Source organism: Sapajus apella, unplaced genomic scaffold, assembly GCF_009761245.1.
Source record: "Sapajus apella isolate SASKATOON/1434 unplaced genomic scaffold, GSC_monkey_1.0 scaffold44, whole genome shotgun sequence".
Classification (NCBI taxonomy): Eukaryota; Metazoa; Chordata; class Mammalia; order Primates; family Cebidae; genus Sapajus; species Sapajus apella.
In genome coordinates this window covers 2786604-2805682 of record NW_022436984.1, presented here as the reverse complement: position 1 = coordinate 2805682, position 19079 = coordinate 2786604, and the positions used below count along the sequence as shown (strand labels likewise).

The 19079-nt window shown below is 41.4% G+C and overlaps 1 protein-coding gene across 5 annotated transcripts in view; it reads right to left on the bottom strand.

Annotated features, from left to right (window-relative positions):
• CLIP4 (CAP-Gly domain containing linker protein family member 4) overlaps positions 1–17492 on the bottom strand; it is a 74885-nt gene extending 57393 nt beyond the window's left edge. The window contains exons 1-2 of one of the 5 annotated variants that reach the window (XM_032239198.1): positions 17170–17492; positions 10011–10158 (exon numbers count right to left, since the gene is read on the bottom strand). In XM_032239198.1, the coding sequence (XP_032095089.1) occupies positions 10011–10143 (133 nt within the window). In that variant the 5' untranslated portion in view covers positions 10144–10158; positions 17170–17492. Of the gene's footprint in view, positions 1–112; positions 2879–10010; positions 10159–15800; positions 15972–16243; positions 16288–16374; positions 16636–17169 lie in introns of those variants that run through there. The other 4 variants (XM_032239196.1, XM_032239199.1, XM_032239195.1 and 1 more) reach the window with 4 other exon arrangements.
• Between the last annotated feature and the right edge of the window lie 1587 nt (positions 17493–19079).

Below are 19079 nucleotides of genomic sequence, written 5' to 3'. Positions count from 1 at the left end.
ATATTTTTAGATGCTAAGAAAAAAAAAAAAGAAGTATCTAAATGAGGAAAATATTAACGCACATTTGCTGAGCACTTACTAAACACTTTAAAAGTTCTCACCAACACCTTACCTGGCAGGTATTATTCTCATGTTGCGCGTGAGGAAAGCAAAGCTCGGACCAAATAATACCAGCTTGATGTCACACAGCTGGCAAGCAGCAAATCTGGGGTAGAAAGCCAGGTCTGTCTCGAAAGTCTATCCTCTTTCCTCTATAACTGTACTTGCTGAGGTAACTCACCACTGAGCTCAGATTGTAACAGCATGCGTAAGTAGTGGGACTCATGGGGTTTGTTTTTGCTTTCTTCTTTGCATTTACATCTTTTCCAAAATTATACTACGTACGCATAGTTCTTACTTTTAGAGTCAGGATAACTAAAAGATGAAAGGAGAGGCACCAATCTAAAGACATGTACATAGCAGAGCAGCAGTCCATCAGGAGAGAATCAGAAAGACTAAAACTGGAATGATACTCTTAGACAACAAAACGGTCCTGTTAGGCAAAAATCAAAATAGATGCCAAGACAAGCCTTGGCCTCTGAGCCAATGTCCCACACCCAGCTCAGGAAAAACTCTTAAAGACCTATTTTCCAAAATACCTAAACTGTACTTGAAGCTTGAGTTTCATTTCTCGGTCAGCATGACTCAGCACGTTGTAGCAAATCAGTAACGACCAAACTAACCCACTCATTCTAACTAATGAGAATTAAGCTATATGAATTTCTTCTTCTAGGCTTTATAAGCCTTACTATGACCTTCGTGAGACAAGCTTCTTAGCATTTTTGGTTTGGAAGTCTCCCTGTTCGCAGTTTATTACTCGCTTAATATTTATATTAAGAAAAGCATCCTGAATTTTCTTTCGACAGTTTTTGGTGTCAGAAGCAGGATCAGAAGACCCCCAACAAGCCCAAGGCCATTGAGTAACTAGGCAGTGGTACCCAGGGTCACGGCACTCATTGCTTTCTCACCCAGCCATGGAGTTCTAAAGTAAGTCTCTCTTGGATCTGAACTCTCCAATTATGCTCAGCAACCTTTGCTGAAATTTCTCAGGACGTCACCCTATTCTGCTCAAAAGGGAGAAGGGTGAAACATAATTCCCTGTGTTCTGGAACAGTTGCTGAAAAAAAAATCTCTAATAGTTAAGACCTGTCAGAGACACTAATGTAAAGATGGGGTCCAAACACAAAGGTGGATCAGAATCTTGTGCCTTTTTGGAAAAATGGGTGAACTTTACAAAGAATAATTTGGAATTTCAGTGACCACTTTGGAGAACCTTTAATTTAGGTAAGATAGTCAGTCTGTCTTTGTGAGTGCCTTTGAAAAAAGAGTATCCTAAACCTTTCAGAGACAATGGAATACATTCTTTGATTTGTATGCAGAAGCTTATGAACACAAAATAACTCAAAAATAGCTTCTCTAAAAGAATCCCTACAGTATTCAAATTAAAAAATCTTCAGTAAGAAGCTGTAGCCTTCTGAGCAGTTAACCTTGACTTGTTCCATCTGTCCAGTTTGGATCCAGCTTCTTTTATAAACCAGTCAGCTTTGTATTATTTTAATCGACATGTGGCTAAAATTGGGAAATGAAAGTTATAAGATCTCTGTGTCTGTCTGTATACATAAACATACAGACACAGATCTTATAGCTACGTCTATTCAATAGATATAAGTAAACCAAGTGCTTATATAAACTAAGTATTCCTGAAAACTCTCAGAATAGGAACTAATCCAAATGCTTTTCAAGTTCATGTGACTTGGGTAATCTTCAATAAACAAAAACATTGTTGGTTTAGTTTAAAAAGCCAATATGCTTTCAGAGTTGTAAGCGTTACACATAAGGCAGACCTTCAGCTTTCATTTTACATAGGTTAACTAGTCAAATAAGCTCATGGTAAAAACAAGTGAATTACAAATAAGCTTCTGCTATCTCTATGTTACAAAATTTCTCAGCAAGAAAACATGAGGCTTAGCTATTTAATGTCTCATGACATTTTTGTAATCCAAGCATAATCGTTAAAAACAAGTGAATTAAATCAATGTAAGTCCACGTAAGATAAATACTGAAACATTAATTGCTGAATGTAAGTTTATCTACTTTTGGACAGAGAAACTAAAGATACTTGGGTCTGTTAGTAAACACGTCTTGTGCTACATTGAAAAATTATAAGGAAACATGTGCTTCTAGAAATTATGGTGTATTCACAGACTTCCCAATCTACAGAATGCTAGTGTGACAGTCAAGAAAAGATATGAGGTATGAAGATATGTTTTTTGTTGAAAAAGAAAATGAAGGAAAAAACAAAATGGCTATAGGAAGTTGAGAAGAGGGAGAGAGAGAATCTCGTGAGATCAAGCTGGCTAAAATTGAATGAATCTATTATTATTCATATCAAAATAGTGCATAACTAGCATTTGAGCTCCTGTTAAAATGACTAAACTTTCTTGGAGTATAGGCCTGCTCTTGACGGAAGTTTGTGAAAGGTTTTTCAAAATCATTTCACTTTTGAATGGTCTGCCTAGAAAACAAGGATTCTGTGTTTTGCAAGGATAATTTCCTGTGCTTCACGTTGTCCTTGATTATTTAAGCTTCTCTCTCAAAGAGTCAACTTGGGTTTTTGGGTTTTTTTGTTTGTTTGTTTGTTTGTTTGTTTTTTTAAACAACTACATGGCTTTCTGTATTTGCCTTTGAAATCCTTGTCACTCTGGTTAAATGGATAACTAAATACATGTAATCCTATTTATTCAAGTGTTTTGAATCTTTTGGGCTTTTTAATATAAACTTCCCAAAAATCACATTCTGAATGATGTCTTTCTGACCTTAGACTAACTCTGTGATTCTTCAGAGGCCCTTGAATAGAAATAGAAAATCTTGTTCTATTTCTCAAAAAAAAAAAAAAAAAAAAAAAGACATTAAACTAATTTCACATCTTTGCATGGGAAGCATTGTCAAATAAATGTGAAACTAGGCTTATTCAATGTTACAATGCATGAGAAGCATTGTCAAAGGTGCTGCTTAACCTTCCTTATGTTATTTTTGTATTAATATATCATTAAGTGTTCTAGAAACTGTATGAAATTCCTAGAAACTGGATATGTTCTGATATAATTTTATCAGTCATAATTCCAGTTATCTTCATATGTTATAAAATAAGTAACTAAATTTCCTTGTCAATTTCATTATAACAAACTCTCATCAAATCTGTAGCTACGGGCATTTTAAATCTTTTGTCATCTACAAACAGTAATTTTTTACTCTGATATTTTCCTGAAAGCTTTTGCAAGCATCTATGATACAAAATTGCAGGAAGATTTATGGAAAAGACTCTGACAAGTACAGGCTTCTGATAACTTTAAGATAACAGCATTGGACTGGGTAAGAATTTCCAGAACTCTAATGGAAAACCAATGGATTCATGAGGCTGTTAACCCAAAATCAAGAATTACAGGGGACTGAATGAACTGATGAAGGTGATTACAATTTTTATGTCTTTGAAATATTGCAGGTTCTTTAATGGTTGTTTTCCAGATTTAAAGAATTCCTTTTCTCTTTTCCCTAAGACCTACAACTTAATTTGGTGAAGTACACTTTTGTAAACAAAAATGAAACACATACACTTTTTCCCCTATCCCAACGCCTCCATAATTCAGAAACTGAGTGTTCTTCATTTTCATGGCAATATAAGTATTTACATAAGTTCAATAAGAATTTGTTTTCCATGTAACAGGACACAACTGGGCAAGTCCTCTGCTTGGCTTCTTAAACTGAAAAGGCTTTTAAAACTCTAATTTCAGATTCCTTATTACCTACCAGACAGTTTTAAGGAACTCAGGTTAACTTTACAAAACCAATAAAACAGTTTCCCTAAGATATTATCGAACCCCTGACTGGAATGGCATACTTGAGAATGAGCACATATTTACTATTCTTGTTTCACTTACGTATATAATCAGGTCAACTTAATGAGACTAAACTTATTTTGCAAACAAATCAGCCTGTGATTATCTTTGCTAGACATGGGGAACTGTAGAGAGAAAAACTGTGGATATACTCTAAGTATATCCATTATTGGATTCTAGTCCTGTTGATTGTCTTTGTGGTGTTGTTATCCACCTGTAAACTGGAGTGGATCCTGAATTCCTTGTTTCCTCCAATATCTGGTTACAATATCTCCAAACTAATGATTCCAATTTCTTAAAACTATCCTTGGCTGAGTGTGGTGGCTCACGGCTGTAATCCCAGCACTTTGGGAGGCAGGTGGTTCACAAGGTCAGGAGTTCAAGATCAGCCTGGCCAATACGGTGAAACCCCGTTTCTACTAAAAATACAAAAATTAGCCTCATGTGGTGGTGCATGCCTATAATCCCAGCTACTCAGGAGGCTGAGGCAGAAGAATTGCTTGAACCCAGGAGGCAGAAGTTGCAGTGAGCCGAGATCACGCCACTGTACTCCAGCCTGGGTGACAGAGCGAGATTCCATCTCAAAAAAAAACTGTCCTTTTCCCCCAAGCCCTACTAGATGATTTTATGTAAACTTTAGACAAATCACCACCACGGCTCACATAAGGAACCTTTGTGCCTGTTTCTATGGGGGCCATTCAGAGAATTCACAGAAACATCTGATAACATCAACCAAGACATTCAAAGTGCAACCAGGAAAGTCCATCAGCTAGAAACTGCCATCCTCATCTCAGTATCTCAAGATGCTCTGAGAGCAAATCTGGAAATTTTCGGAATGTGCTGCTCTCCAGATGGCTCATTTAAATAATAACAAGTTGGATTTATTAAGTGCCTTGTAGATACCAGGGACTATTCTATGAACTTTGTGATTATTAATTTATTTAATCCTCATAACTACCATATGAGGTAGGCACTTTTGTTATTCTCATTTTATAGAAGAAGAAACAAAGGGATAGAGAAAATAAGCAATTTGTCCAAAATCACACAACTGGAAAGTTACTGAGTCAGGATTAAAGCCAGAATAGCCCAGAATGACCTCTAAGATACAATGCAATATAGTAATATATCTAACGACATTTCCATTTTCAACTTCATACAGGAAAACATTTTTTATATTGTTACAAGCTTTTGAGAGCTAAAAAAAGTTTTTATTTTTATTTTTTTGGGGGGCACAGAGTCTCACTCTGTCACCCAGGCTGGAATTCAGTGGCCAGTCTCATTGATCTCGGCTCACTGCAAAATACACCTCTCAGGTTCAAGCAGTCTCCTGTCTCAGCCTCCCAAGTAGCTGGGATTACAGGCACGCACCACCACATGAAGCTAATTTTTGTATTTTTAGTAGATATGGGGATTCACCATGTTGGTCAGGCTGGTCTTGAACTCCTAACCTCAGGTGATCCATCTGCCTCCGCCTCCCAAAGCGCTAGGATTACAGGTGTGAGCCACTGTGCCAGCCTAAAAAACAGTTTTTAATCAAAAGAAACTCAGGTGAGGGGAGAAAATGGAGGTGATGTCTGCTTTAAGTCAAGATGGAAAAATGGGGGCCAAATTTGCCCTTCCATCTGAAACAACCAAAACACCAGAGAGAAGGAACAATGGTTTTCAAGACACTGGACATTAAGACAGTGAAAGCCAGTGACCCCTGAGGAATGGAATACAAACAAGAAAAGTCCTACACGTGCCCCAGGTAACTGCCTTGAGAGTCTCTCCAGGAGCATAGTTCAGGGGTGGGGCCAGGGGACCAAGAGAAAGCCCAGGAGACTCCCAGAAGTCACAGGGTAGAATACAGCAGACATGGATGCATGCACTGCAAGAGAACACCAGACGCCTACAGAGGGTCCTCCCAACTATTCGGCATATGTTTGTGAGGTAAGGGGAAAAAAAGCATCCATAAGGATTACAGAGATTAGTGCCTGTTCTCACCAGGAAGACTGAAAAAGAATCCTCATAATTCACACAGCATTGAATACAACAACAGTCCCCAACCTTTGTGGCACCAGGGACCAGGGTAAGGAGACTTGTACCAGTCTGTAGCCAGGGGGCTGGGAAACCCCAGAGTAGAATTCTCAGTAGCAGGGAATAACTAGCCACAGGCCAAGCATGGCTCTAGACCCACCTAACAAATCAGAAAAGCAAGACCTCAAAGGATCCAACTATTTCCAAGTAACTAAACTGCATCCTGGAACGAAGTTCAAGAATACTTACAGGAATACAAAAATACCCAGCATCCAACAAGGTAAAATTCACAATGTCTGGCATCTAATTAAAGATTATCAGGCATGCAAAGAAAGAGAAAAATAATATGACCCATAATCAGGGGAATAATAAAACAGACCGAGAGTTGACATGGATACTATAACAAATAGAGAAGAACATTAAAACAGTCATTGTAACTCTATTACAAATGTTCAAACTCTATTACAAATGTACAATCTGGGCATAAAAAAGCCGTAGCAAACTTTAGAGATGAAAACTCCATCTGAAATGAAAACTACACTGGATAAAATCAACAGCTAATTAACTAGACACTGCAGAAGGAAAGACTAATGAACTTGAAAATGCAGTAATAGACACTATCGAAAATCAAAATAAAAAAACGTTTAAATATATAAAAAAATCAGTGAGTTGTGGGACAACTTCAAGCAGTCTACAATATGCATGCAATTACAATATCTGAAAAGCGGAGAAGCAGAAAAAAAAATTTTTGAGACAGAGTCTCGCTTTGTCACCTAGGCAGGAGTGCAGTGGCACAATCTGGGCTCACTATAACCTCCACCTCCCAGGTTCAAGTGATTCTTCTGCCTCAGCCTCGTGAATAGCTGGGACTACAGCACATGCCACCATGTCCAGCTAAAGTTTTTTGTATTTTCAGTAGAGACAAGGTTTCACCATGTTGGCCAGGATAGTCTCAATCTCCTGACCTCATGATCCACCCGCCTCAGCCTCCCAAAGTGCTCGGATTACAGGCATGAGCCACTGCACCCAGCCGAAAAAAAAAAAAAAATTTAAATAACGATTTCCCAAGCTTAATGAAAACTGAAATCCACAGATCCAAGCAGTTCAACCAGCCCCAAGTACAAGAACATACAGAAAATAATCCCTAAGCACATAATAGTAAAATTGCTCGAAATAAAGAGAAACTCTTTAAAGCAGCCAATAAAGACACGTTGTATCTAGAGAAACAAAAATGACAGCAGAAACAATGCAAATGGGAGAGCAAAATCTTTAATGTACTGAAAGAAAACTACCAACCTATAATTCTAAACCCAGCAAACACATTTTTTAAAAAAGAAAGTAAACTAAGATGTTTTCAGACATAAAATAGCTGAAAGGATTCATCACTGGCAGACCAGCATGGTAAGAAACATTAAAGGAAGTGCTTCAGGCAGAAGGAAATGGTATCAGATGGAAATCTGGACCTACACAAAGGAATGAAGAGCACTAGAAAGAGTAACTTCTAGTAAAGACTTTTTAAATTATTATTTAACAGATAACTCACTTTTCAAGCAAAATATATAGTAAGGTATTGTGGTATTTATAATGTATGCAATGTGTTCTGCATGAACTGATTGTGAAGGCATTTCAAAGCAAAAGATTTCAAAAATTGTTATGCAAGAACAGTATATACTTTTACAGGGTAACCACATTGAGTTAACACTGAGTCACACGCCTCAACTCTGGTTTCTGTGGACCGGTTTCTTTGTTTCTTGGTTTTAAGCTCATTTGTTGGTATCACATGCAAATTCCTTATGTCGGCCTACGTGACCCACTCCCCATGACCTGGTCAGTGCCTTACTCTCCAATTCCATCTCCTCCCACTCTGCCACTCAATCACTGCTTCTCAGCCACAAAGAGCTTCAATTACTCCTTAGGAAATGCCAAGGCCTTCCCCCAACACTGTACCTTTGGTTTTCTGTGTTTCGTCCTGGAACACTTCTTCCCAGGCTCTTCTCACAGCCAGCCCTTTCTGATTCTCTGAATGACCACCCCATATAATGCAGCCGCCCTTCCCCCTTTCTCTATCACAGCACCCTGTTTCTTTCTTCCACAGAATTCATTATAACCTATGTTTGTTTTGTCTATTCATTTGTTGGTTTACTGTCTTCCCTACCAGATCAGTCTTGGTCACTGATACCCCCAGCATCCAGGACAGTCCCTAGCACTCAATAAATACTGGCTCAGTAAACACAATTGTGTGTGCCACATTTTAAGGGGACATTGACCACAGTGTACCAAGAAAGCAACTAGGATGAAAAAAGTCTAGAAATCCTGACAATGAGAAACTGGTGAAGGGACCAGAAGTGTGTTGCTTAAGGAAGTTTAGACTAAGTTAAAATGTTCAAACTACCGCAAATACTTGAAGGCTATCCTATAAAGGAATTAGTGCCATGTATCAAACTAGAATCAGTTGGCCAAAGTTTCAGGGAGAACAACTTTGAGTTAATACACAAAAACAATTTTATTACAAGTTAAGGTTTTTAAAAATAAAACTGACTATTTTGTTAGTTTCCCACTATTGAAGACATGCAAGAGGTTAAATGGTTATCTGACAGAAATCCCGAAAATATGATTTCTACACTGGGAGGTGAGTAGGGAAAGGTTCCTAGGAGCCTGCAAACCTATAATTCTAAGACTACAATGTGTTTTTTTTTTCTGGTTTGTTTGTTTTTGAGACAAAGTCTCACTCTCTGGCTCAGGCTGGAGTATAGTGGTGCGATCTCGGCTCACTGCAACCACTGCCTCCTGGTTCGAGTGATTCTGCTGCCTCAGCCTCCTGAGTAGCTGAAATTATAGGTGTGTACCATCATGCCTGGCTAATTTTTGTATTTTTAGTAGAGATGGGGTTTCAACGTTTAATTTCAGTTATACCAAGAGGTCAATAACCATTATCACCTTTCATTTAATGTATTTATTCAACAAACACTGAGCAACTAGTAACAAATGACTATATTAGCCTTTTGATATTAAAAAAAAAAAAGACTGCTATCCATCCCAAAGTGCTATAATACAGGAAAGAAAATAAGATAATGAAAAGTCAAGACGGAGTGAGACAAGTGTCAAACATAAGGTACAATGTACAAGGTTCAAGGTTTCCCCTGCATAACTGATTGTGCTATATCTGAAAATAAACCCAGTCAATTATTGCAAATAATTGGAAATAACTCCCAAGATCAAGGCGCAAGTTTTCTATAATAATTCTGATGACTGGTCTAGGTATAACTCCCAAGATCAAGGCATACGTTTTCTATAATAATTCTGATGACTGGTCTAGGTAAGCTGCTATAGAATCTGAATATTAAAAAAAAAGAGAGAGAGATGAGGAATTACTACACTACAATGAATATGACTAAAAAGACAAATTCTCAATCCAATAACTTTATGTCTACTAATATTTTAAAATTGTATTATCTCTACCTCCAATGACAATTTGAAATGGTGAACCAACATTTTACTTGAAAAACTCTAAATTGGAAATTTAACAATTCTATCAAATGTATCTCCTGGTTCCCTTTTATTATGGTTCTGGAGAAATAAGCCTAAATAGATGAAAAGTGGAATGCTTCTAAATTAACATTTTACAGAGAAGATGCAAATGGACCAATTTAAACATTAACCAATCTCATTCCACATTCCAGGGAAGGGTCTCTTACCATCTTTGCCTAAGTACATGGCTTTTTTAGCAAGTCAGTATATTTAACCAAAATAAGTACATCAATAGCAAAAGAATGCTAGATGCCTAAGCACCACTGCATTCTAAAAATAAAGCCCTCTAAATCCATCATGGTGCTTAAAATGAACATTTTAACATAATATAAATGCTGACAGCAGAAATAAAGCATTTAGCTTAAGAAGCAGAAAAAGCAATAAGCAATTGTATTTTTGAAAAAGGAAGACTTTAGCAATTTTATGAAAACCATAAAAATGGTTTTAAGAAAAACTATGAGTGCAAAAAAAGGCATAACAGAGTAGTCAAGCTACCAGTTCACAGGAAATAAGCACAGCTACTTCACATACCACAGTCTGAAGGCATTGGTGCTGCAGAAATGGAAAAGATAACTGGGGTGTCAGAAGCAGAAAATATAAATGGGTATCTTCCAAACAAAGGATTTCCTTCTAATGGAAAATCTGGAAGGTCCTCTATGGTCATCTTCTAGAAAGCCACCTATAATAAGAAAGACAAAAAAAGGTGTTTCTGCTTTATTTGTATGCAACTTAGAATGACTGCCTTCAATTGCAAAAAGCCTAAAAGTCTTTGACATCAAGTCTGCTGACATTTTCAGTTTCAACCTTCAAGAATCTTTAGGAAAGGGAAAAAATTCCTGTTGGCAAACTGTTGTTAAAAGGCATACATTGCTTCACACTTGCCTCTTATATAGTCAGCAGCACAAGTAATCTTTCTAGACAAAGCTCAAGAGGAATAAACCATAATAGGTGAAAACACTTTTTTAATGCTGAGCTAATCTAAATGGATGACAGCCTCTTACTCATGTAACAAACAAGGGCATATTAACCCTGGTAGATGGATCTTTAATTTCCCATAATGCTGGCACGAGTTACATCATTTGTCATCCAATAGCTCATTTCATGTGCTTATCACATGAAAATAATCTACCTTAAAATGTTTCCATTATTTTCTATCCCAGAAAACTTTACTGAAAATTAATCATGTCATTCCTACAAATCTAAAAGTTTACTGAGATGGTTTGACTTAACAAGGTCCAAGGGTCTGTGAGTTCTGTCCTAGCCAAAGATGGAAGCCATGCCTTTTAAAGCACGTGGTTTATATTACCTCTTTTTCCCAGAAAACATGAGTGCTTAGAATAAATTTGCTCTAAATTCGGCTTTGTGCTATACCCTTGCCTACATCTCAGAAACAATGTAGAAAGCAGAGAAACTGCTAATGAAACCAAACTTGCGAAGCTAAAAGCCTTCCCCAGTTTCTTTTGTAACAGATCTTTACAATCTGAAGCATCATGAGTCCCTGTTTTTAAATGTAAGCAAAAAATTATGATAAAACTAAATTGAGTTTAGTTTATTTCAGTAGAAAGCACTGAATAAAAATAGGTAACAGCTTAATCTGACAGTAGGTAACATACTAGATATTACTAACATGTGCTCTGTTCTACTTAGTTAACCAACCCTATATCTAACTTAATTCTTCTTACCATCAGGCCCCACTGCAAGAAAACAGTCATTTCATTGAACTCACTGTTGTCTTCCCAACTTGAGTCATGTTTTCTTAATACAGGCAGGAATTGGTAAAAAGTAGGATGCTTTCTTTTTCCTCAAAAATCGTATGCTTATATGGACATAGATGTTATATGTTAGGTAACCTAATCCAGTTGTTACTATTTTAAGGTATTTAAATTTTCTTGGATGCTGAAATTACTTACCACTAAATACTTTGAATCATTTTGACATTAACCTTGCCACATAAATAGGAAAATGACAAGGTCACGGAATTACTGTTATACGGCAGTGATCTTCCTCAAACACTACCAATTCCAAACAGTAGTATTTATTAAGGAATCACTACATATAAGGCATTATTCTAGATGTTTTAGCAAATACAAAAATGAGTTAACAGATGGTCCATGCTTGTTAGGTAGCTTACAATCTATTAACGTGAATAAAGTACCACTAATAACTAAGATTATGAGGCAGAATGGAATCTGTTCCATCACATAAGTACCAGGAACATTTACAGTGGGAGCTTCTAAGAATCATAAACAGTGAAGAAGGTATCATCTGAGAAGAGTCTTGAATGATGAATAGGTATAAATGTAAAAGGGGATCCCACTAAAGAAACACTAGGCTGGAACTTGGGATGTGGCTAGGAAAACAGTCAGAGGTGAGGCTGTAAAGGCTTTTTAGGGCTATCTTGAGGAGTAAATACCTGATCAAAGACCAAACCACTTACTTTCATGAGCACAGGGAAACTACTGATTTTTTGAAAAAGGGTAGCATGATTAAAGCTGTTTTAGGAAAATTGATCTGACTATAACCAGGGTTTGGGACTCAGACCTATGTTTTTATACCCTTAATCATTCAGCAAAATGATTCAGTGGATATCTGCCTGAGTCAGTTAAGAGGAGTCACCAAATGACATCCCTTTCAAAGGGTGGAGTTTCTTACTCAAAAAAAAATTTAAGTGATCCCCAGAGCACCTTTCATTTCCTTGTAAACTGTTGAGATCCTCAAAGATTTGAACTGTATTTTACACAACTATTGGTTATCACAGGAGCTAGTGTGTTATACATATTTAATATTCAAAGCTTAGATTCAAAGTGGAAAAAGGATTTATGCAATCAGATGTAACCAGTTTCATTCTTTTATATGTTAAATACTTCGAGTCCAGAGAAGCTACAGTATTACCTGACCAATGCAGTGAACATTCTTTGTATTTTGTCTTCGTTGCATTTTTCCCTACATTTCCTTATCTTCATGAAAAACCTAACATTCCCCCTTTTGTCCTACCAAAGAAAACTATATACTCCTATAAAATTCCATATAGTCTCAGATTCATTTCCTAAAAGCAATTCCTGGATCTGAAGACCTATGACACCTGGACCCTTGGTCAAATGTCTAAGTTACACTGATTTGGATTGAGTATGTACTTTCATTACAACTCCAACTAGGGTAAACTGGTGATAACTAATTATAAAGTAAGCCTAAGGTAAAAAGTTGGCCCTGCAGGCAAGGTGGCTCACACCTGTAACCCCAGCACTTTGGGAAACCAAGGTAGGTGGATCACTGAGGTCAGGAGTTTGAGACCAGCCTGACCAACATGGCAAACCCTGTCTCTACTAAAAATACAAAAAATTAGCTGGGCATGGTGGCAGGTGCCTGTAATCCCAGTTACTCAGAAGGCTGAGGCAGGAGAATCGCTTGAACTCAAGAGGCAGAAGTTGCAGTGAGCCAAGATGGCACCACTGCTCTCCAGCCTGGGCAAAAAGACCAAAACTTTGTAACAAGACAAAATAAAAAAATGTTGGCCCTAATAACTGTCTACAGAACAGGTGCCTCCAATACTTAACAATAGCTAGAATCAAATTCCCCAAACTGTGATTTCTATAGGAATTCCATCCTATTCATCACTCCAAGTTAGCTCTTAGCAAAAGCATCTTGTATAACATCGCTCAAATATCTTGCGATTTTTTTTTGCAAGACTCCTTGGCCCATGCCTTAACACAGAGCAGTGATCAATGGAGATGTTCACTAGCACCTTCAGGCTGGTTCTGGACTGTCTGGACCCCACAAAAGAGCCTCACTGAGGCCAGGAGACTTCAGATTTGAGATATGGTTCAAGAGCATCCTTGAGTTGTTCAACTAATAGGAGACCCAAGCTGTGTCTACATTAGCTGGAATGATGAGGCCTTTTCATTCAATTACCTATAATACTTTGTTATGAGTCATCATTTTCCTGAGATTCCAACAACCTTACCATATATTTAAAGCATAACTCCAATGATCCTTTCATTTGCTGCCTACATCTGTAGGTAAATCTGTACATCATATACCTGTTCAATCACTAAACAGGTATTTACAGTATTGGACACTTAGTTGGCCCTAGAGAGAATTCAAAGTTGAAATACCTGCCCCGAAAAAGCTCATTTATGCATTCAACAAATATTTATTCCGTTTTTCTTACTAAGTTCTAAGCTGTGCAAAGGTAAAGAAACCAGATATGCCCTTGTCCTCAAGTAGATTACAGCCTGGTGTTGACTCCTACCAGCTGAAAGTCATAAGTGTTACAACCGAAGAGAGCTGGGGCCTATTAGAGCAAGGATTCAAGAGGACCAATGAAGGCTTCCTGGGGACTAATAATTTAAGCTGTGGTGTCTGACCAGGTAGCTGCTAGACACATGTGACTATTTAAACTAAATTAAAAACTGGCCGGGTACAGTGGCTCACACCTGCAATCCCAACAGTTTAGGAGGCTGAGATGGGCAGATCACTTCAGGTCAGGAGTTGGAGACCAGCCCGGCCAACACAGTGAAACTGCACTGCAAAAATTAAGAGGGTGTGGTAGCAGGTGCCTGTAATCCCAGCTGCTCGGGAGGCTGAGGCAGGAGAATCACTTGAACCTGGGAGGCACAGGTTGTAGTGAGCCAAGATCAGGCCACCGCATTCCAGCCTGGGCAACAGAGCGAAACTCCAAATAAAAAAAAAAAAAGGGAAAATGAAAAGAAAAATTAAAATTTCAGTTCTTCTACTGCTCTAGCCCCATTCGAGTGCTCAAAAGCTGTATGTGGCTAGTGCCAACTTATTGGGGAATCCAAAAGAACATGTTCCTGGTCTCGGAAAACTACTAAACGGCACTGAAGGAAAACAGTGCAGCTCACTCTCCAGATGAGAAAACCATATACAGACGCCTGAGACAAGACACAAATAAAGGTTAACACACTAAAACAAGCCTATAGCTCCACAGCTCATTATAAATAATTAACAATGGAGCAGTAAGCCTAAAAGTAACCAGTTTGTAGATTTGAACAGAGAAGAGTGAAGTTGATTTTATAATCTAAAGATCACTCGTTTCAAACACATGCGTCAAAATTGGAGTTGTCATAAGCAATCAAAGACAACACAGATCCCTTTTTTAAAAGGCCTTGCTGGTGGGACTGTATCGGGTCAACACAAGATGTCTGAAATGAATCCTACAAATAGTATACCATGGGGTAAATCTTCTACAAAGCAGAAGTAAACACCTTCCATGCATGGCAAGACTCAATCTTACAGTCCAGATAGTCTGTATCAAATGAAAGCCCTTAAAAAATGCATCATATGCACGTTAGCAAAATAAGCTGGAAGCAGGATGGTTCTGCTACATGAAAACGCAGACCAACTAGACTCTAGCCGGTTCAAGGCTCTGCTTTCCTCCCTAGTTGCTCCATGCTCCGCACCACCCGATCCTCTGCTGTTAAGACTCACTTTAAATTGTGCAAAAGATTCACAAACAACAAACGTCAAAGTGAAACTGAAGTACGATTTAAGTGCTGGCGGATGTTCCTATGGAGGAAGGTGTTTACTGATATCTTTCAAAGGCGCCGTTTTACACGTTGATGGTGCTACAATATGAACACAGTCTAGGATCTCGGAACATACAGCAAGTTACTGTCCCCTAGGAACAACATCCTCTGATACATATCAAAACACTGTCTCCGAACAGAGCTGAAAACCAGCGTCTGGATGACGACAGCAGCCTGACAGCTCATTCAAAGCGCTACCGTCATAAGCCGTGAATGGAATCCGTAAGGATGCGGGCTCAGCTCCAGCGCTCCTTCCACCTTCCCCTCCCAGGGCGGATGGTTCAGAATTAAGGGATCTCAGGTGGCCAAGGACTGCAAGGACAGCCATTTGGTTTAGCTCTGAATACCCACTGATCAAAGGTTTCTCGACAATTTAATGCGCAAGGGGGGACAAGTAAGAAATGGGAAGAGGCCGCGCTGGAAAGCCACGGCGCGTGCGGGGGCTCCCAGGGCGGCCGGGGCAGTCGTGGACCAGAGCGCAGCTCCGTACACCTCGCGCCCTTCAACCTAAAGTTGAGCCGTCCGTCGGCGACCGCCACGAGGAGCCCCCATCCCAGCCCGGTGGGCCGCGCCGCCCCGAGAAGGCCTCCCCGCGGCCGGCGACACCGGCGCCCACGGGAGGCGGCCGCGGGGCTTCCAAGGCCCCCAGCGCCTCTGCACCGCCCTCCCGGGGCCGCCTACCTCCCCCGCGGGCCCCCCAGAGCCGCCCACCCCGGCCCCTACCCAGCCGCCGGCCAGCCCGCGGCCCTGGGGGCCCCGCGCGCCCCCGGCCCACCTGCCTCCTCCGGGTCCTCTCGGAGCGGCCGGCTGGGTACGCGGGCTCGCGGGGGCGCGGAGGAAAGGCCGAGAGGCGCGCTCCCCCCGGCGCTGTCTCCCGTGGCCGCCCACGGAGCCTCCCGCCGCGCCGCTCCGGACCTAGCCGGGCCCCTCCCGCTGCAGCCTCTGCGCCGCGCGCGCTCGAGCCGGGCCCCACGCGGGGTGGGGGCGCGAGCGCAGTGCAGGCCTCGGCCTCGGCCCCGCGCACGCGCCGGGGACTCGGGGTGGCGGGGGGACCGAGGAGGGAGCGCGCGCCTGCGCTGGCTGGTATCACGCCCGCGCCCCGCGGAAGATCTGGCGCACCCCCAGAAAGGCGGAAGATCGGGCGCACGCGGGGCCGCGACCCGGGCTAGCAGGGTCGCGACCCGGGCTAGCAGGGTCTGCGGGGTGTCACGGTGCTACCTCCCCCGCCGCAAGGCCAGGCGGCCCCGCCACGCCGTGCAGCCCACCGCTGTTACAGCCCTCTGCCTCGCCGTCTCACGTCTCCAGCCCGCGGCGCTCCCACCTTGCTCAAGCCAGGGACCGCATCTTACCCGTCTTGGGCTCCCCAGAGTCTGGCCGAGCCGGGCCAAGAGTAGATCCACCAGCTGGCAGGGCTTGCTGTAAAACGCCTGATCCTTACTACACCCACGTTTCAGCAATTAGTTGATGGCTCCTGCTGCTTTGCTGCCTCCTCACCCACCTTCCCTCCTGCCCACTTCTCCGTCTCCCAAGGACCCCACAGGGCGAAATTGTGCACCTAAAGTCCTGAACGCTGACAGCCTGGCTCTCTGTCATCTGGTGGCAAGAAAGCCTTACTGAACACAGTGAGTCCCCTTAATGAGGAGACCCAGTAAGACCAGGACCGAGGTTTGAAACATAGAGTCAACAGTCATTCGTCGTGTCAGCTGCCTCTGAGGCCTCCAGCGACTGCTTCACAGAGGCGTCTGTGTTCCGCACCACAGTGCCTGGCAGGAGCAGGTGTGAATGAACGTCTGGCTCACCGCGCGCCAGAGCATCGTTTCCTGTGAGAATGAGTGAATCCAGAAACTGAGAAAAGCCCCCTTTCCAATTGCCTGAATCGTCCTCACAGTGTCTTCCCACCAAGCAGTGGTTGAACACTTCCAGTAACAGGGAACGCATTACCTTTTAAGGCAGCCGTTTAATTTTGATCAGCCTTTTGGAAAATTTCCTTCTACCTTAGGAGCTAAAATCCAGCTCCTTGCATCTCCCCCTCATTGGATTTTGTTTTTGCCCTAGGAACTCAAGTATGCCTCCAGTTCATCCAAGACACACGTTACCTGTCCCTTAGGCTACTCCTGATATGACATGGTCGCAATCCCACTCACCAGCATGTTGGGGGATTCTCTTGGGTGGGTCCCCGCTTGTCCAGAGCTCTCCTAAATGTAATAATCAGGAATGAATGGGCGGCCTGTCAAGGGCAGAGAGGAAAGAGACTGCCACCTCTTCTTAGGACCTATACTTGTGTTAACAAAATTCAACACATCAAAATAGTTCCTAGTAGCAGTCACGTCGCATTGTTGAATTGGGTGGAGCACACCGTCGACTAAAACCCACAATATTTAAATACATGACCTCCCCGTCCCTGGTCAGCTGCCAGATTCTCTGTCTCTGCAGGCTCAGCATCTGCCTGTGCTCTCAGAGATAATGTAACAGGGATACTTACTTCCTCCTCCCTCTGACGATTCCATCTTCCTTTCCCTGCTTTCATCACACCCTCTTCTTGTCTGACCCACCCATCTCTTTAGCTCGTTAAAAGAAGGAAGGCAATCTGCCCTTGGTTGGCTTCAAGCACCTAAAAATGAGGCTGATTGTCACTGAACCACAGAAAGTCATAAAGATCTGTGTGTAACAGAGGAGCTATTGGTGAAGTTTCCAAAAGTGCACAGTTCACTTTTATTGCTGATTTAAATTATCCCTCTGAAATACCACTATTAGTAGGTGACAAGGCATGGCTAGCTGAGTTGTTCTTAGCTATAATAAAGATCTCTGTTAGAACCTGCCAGGCCACTGACTTTATCTGCTACACCCAAACACTGTATGATACATAGGCAAATTCCCAGGATACCAAGCCACCAAAGTCTCCTACTCACTTAGTTGCCTTTCTTCAAAAATGTGATGTTACTCCTTTACACCATCATCCAGAATGCAAGTACTCATTAGAGTCATACTTCCTAGATACCACATGACATACAGGCTTTAGCCCCAGATATTGCCCAGTTAACAAGAGCGAGACTGGACAATGATATGTAGCCAGAACTTGGAACTTGATCTCTTCATTGGGGTGGGAAGGCACATGTGGATGTGAACCAACTGTAGCTGCTGAGATTCAATTCTATCTGGAGGCACAAAGTTCCTGAAAAGTGTAGCAATAACCCACAGTGTCAGGAGGTGATGAGCTTTAGTGGTCAGCATCACGGTGTGGAGAAGGGGCATTACTCACTGACCACTGTAAGGCACTGGACCTGTGGGGATCTTACTTGTATTCATTCACTTTGCAAATGAAGAAACAGACTCTGGGAGGCTGCCTGAATTGCTCCGTATAGCCTGGGGCAGAAATAAGATTCAAACCTGAGTCTGTCTGATCTGAGGCCTATGTTAATTCTCCACTTTGCTAACCTACACAGGCTGTCTTTGTGGGTATTAAAGACCCAGAGTTCCTGCATAGAGCAGCATTCAGAAGTTCAGACAGTCAGCAGCGGGAAGATCTGTCAGTAGCTCTCAGGCCCCTGACCATGATAAAAGGGTTAGAAGAAATAGCAAAAGAAGACAAGGTCACTGCTTTTACATGGACTGGATATGGGGCACAATATCATCGGATTCCACATTGTGAGTATATAGGGGGCCGAGGCCCTTAGGACTGTGAGAGACACCCAACTGTCAGAACTGGGGCACCAGATTGGAGTTCAACTAGCAGAAGTGCTTGAATGTAGAAGATCAGAGCACTGGGCAGAGCCCCTAAAATCTTCCTGTCTGCAGTGTTTACAGATACGATCATTAGCACCAAAAGCCCAACAGAATCAACAAAGTATTAGAAGTAATGTTAGCTCGGCAAGGTTGCCAAATACAAGATCGGTTAATCAATAGTTTTGTCTACATCAGCAGTAAACAACTGGGAAACGCAACAGACGATAAGAAACCATTCACAGTAACAATAAAGTTTAACAAACTAAAGCATAATATCCAGGAATTAACCTAACAACTTGCAAGAACTTTATGGAGACAATTTCAAAACTCT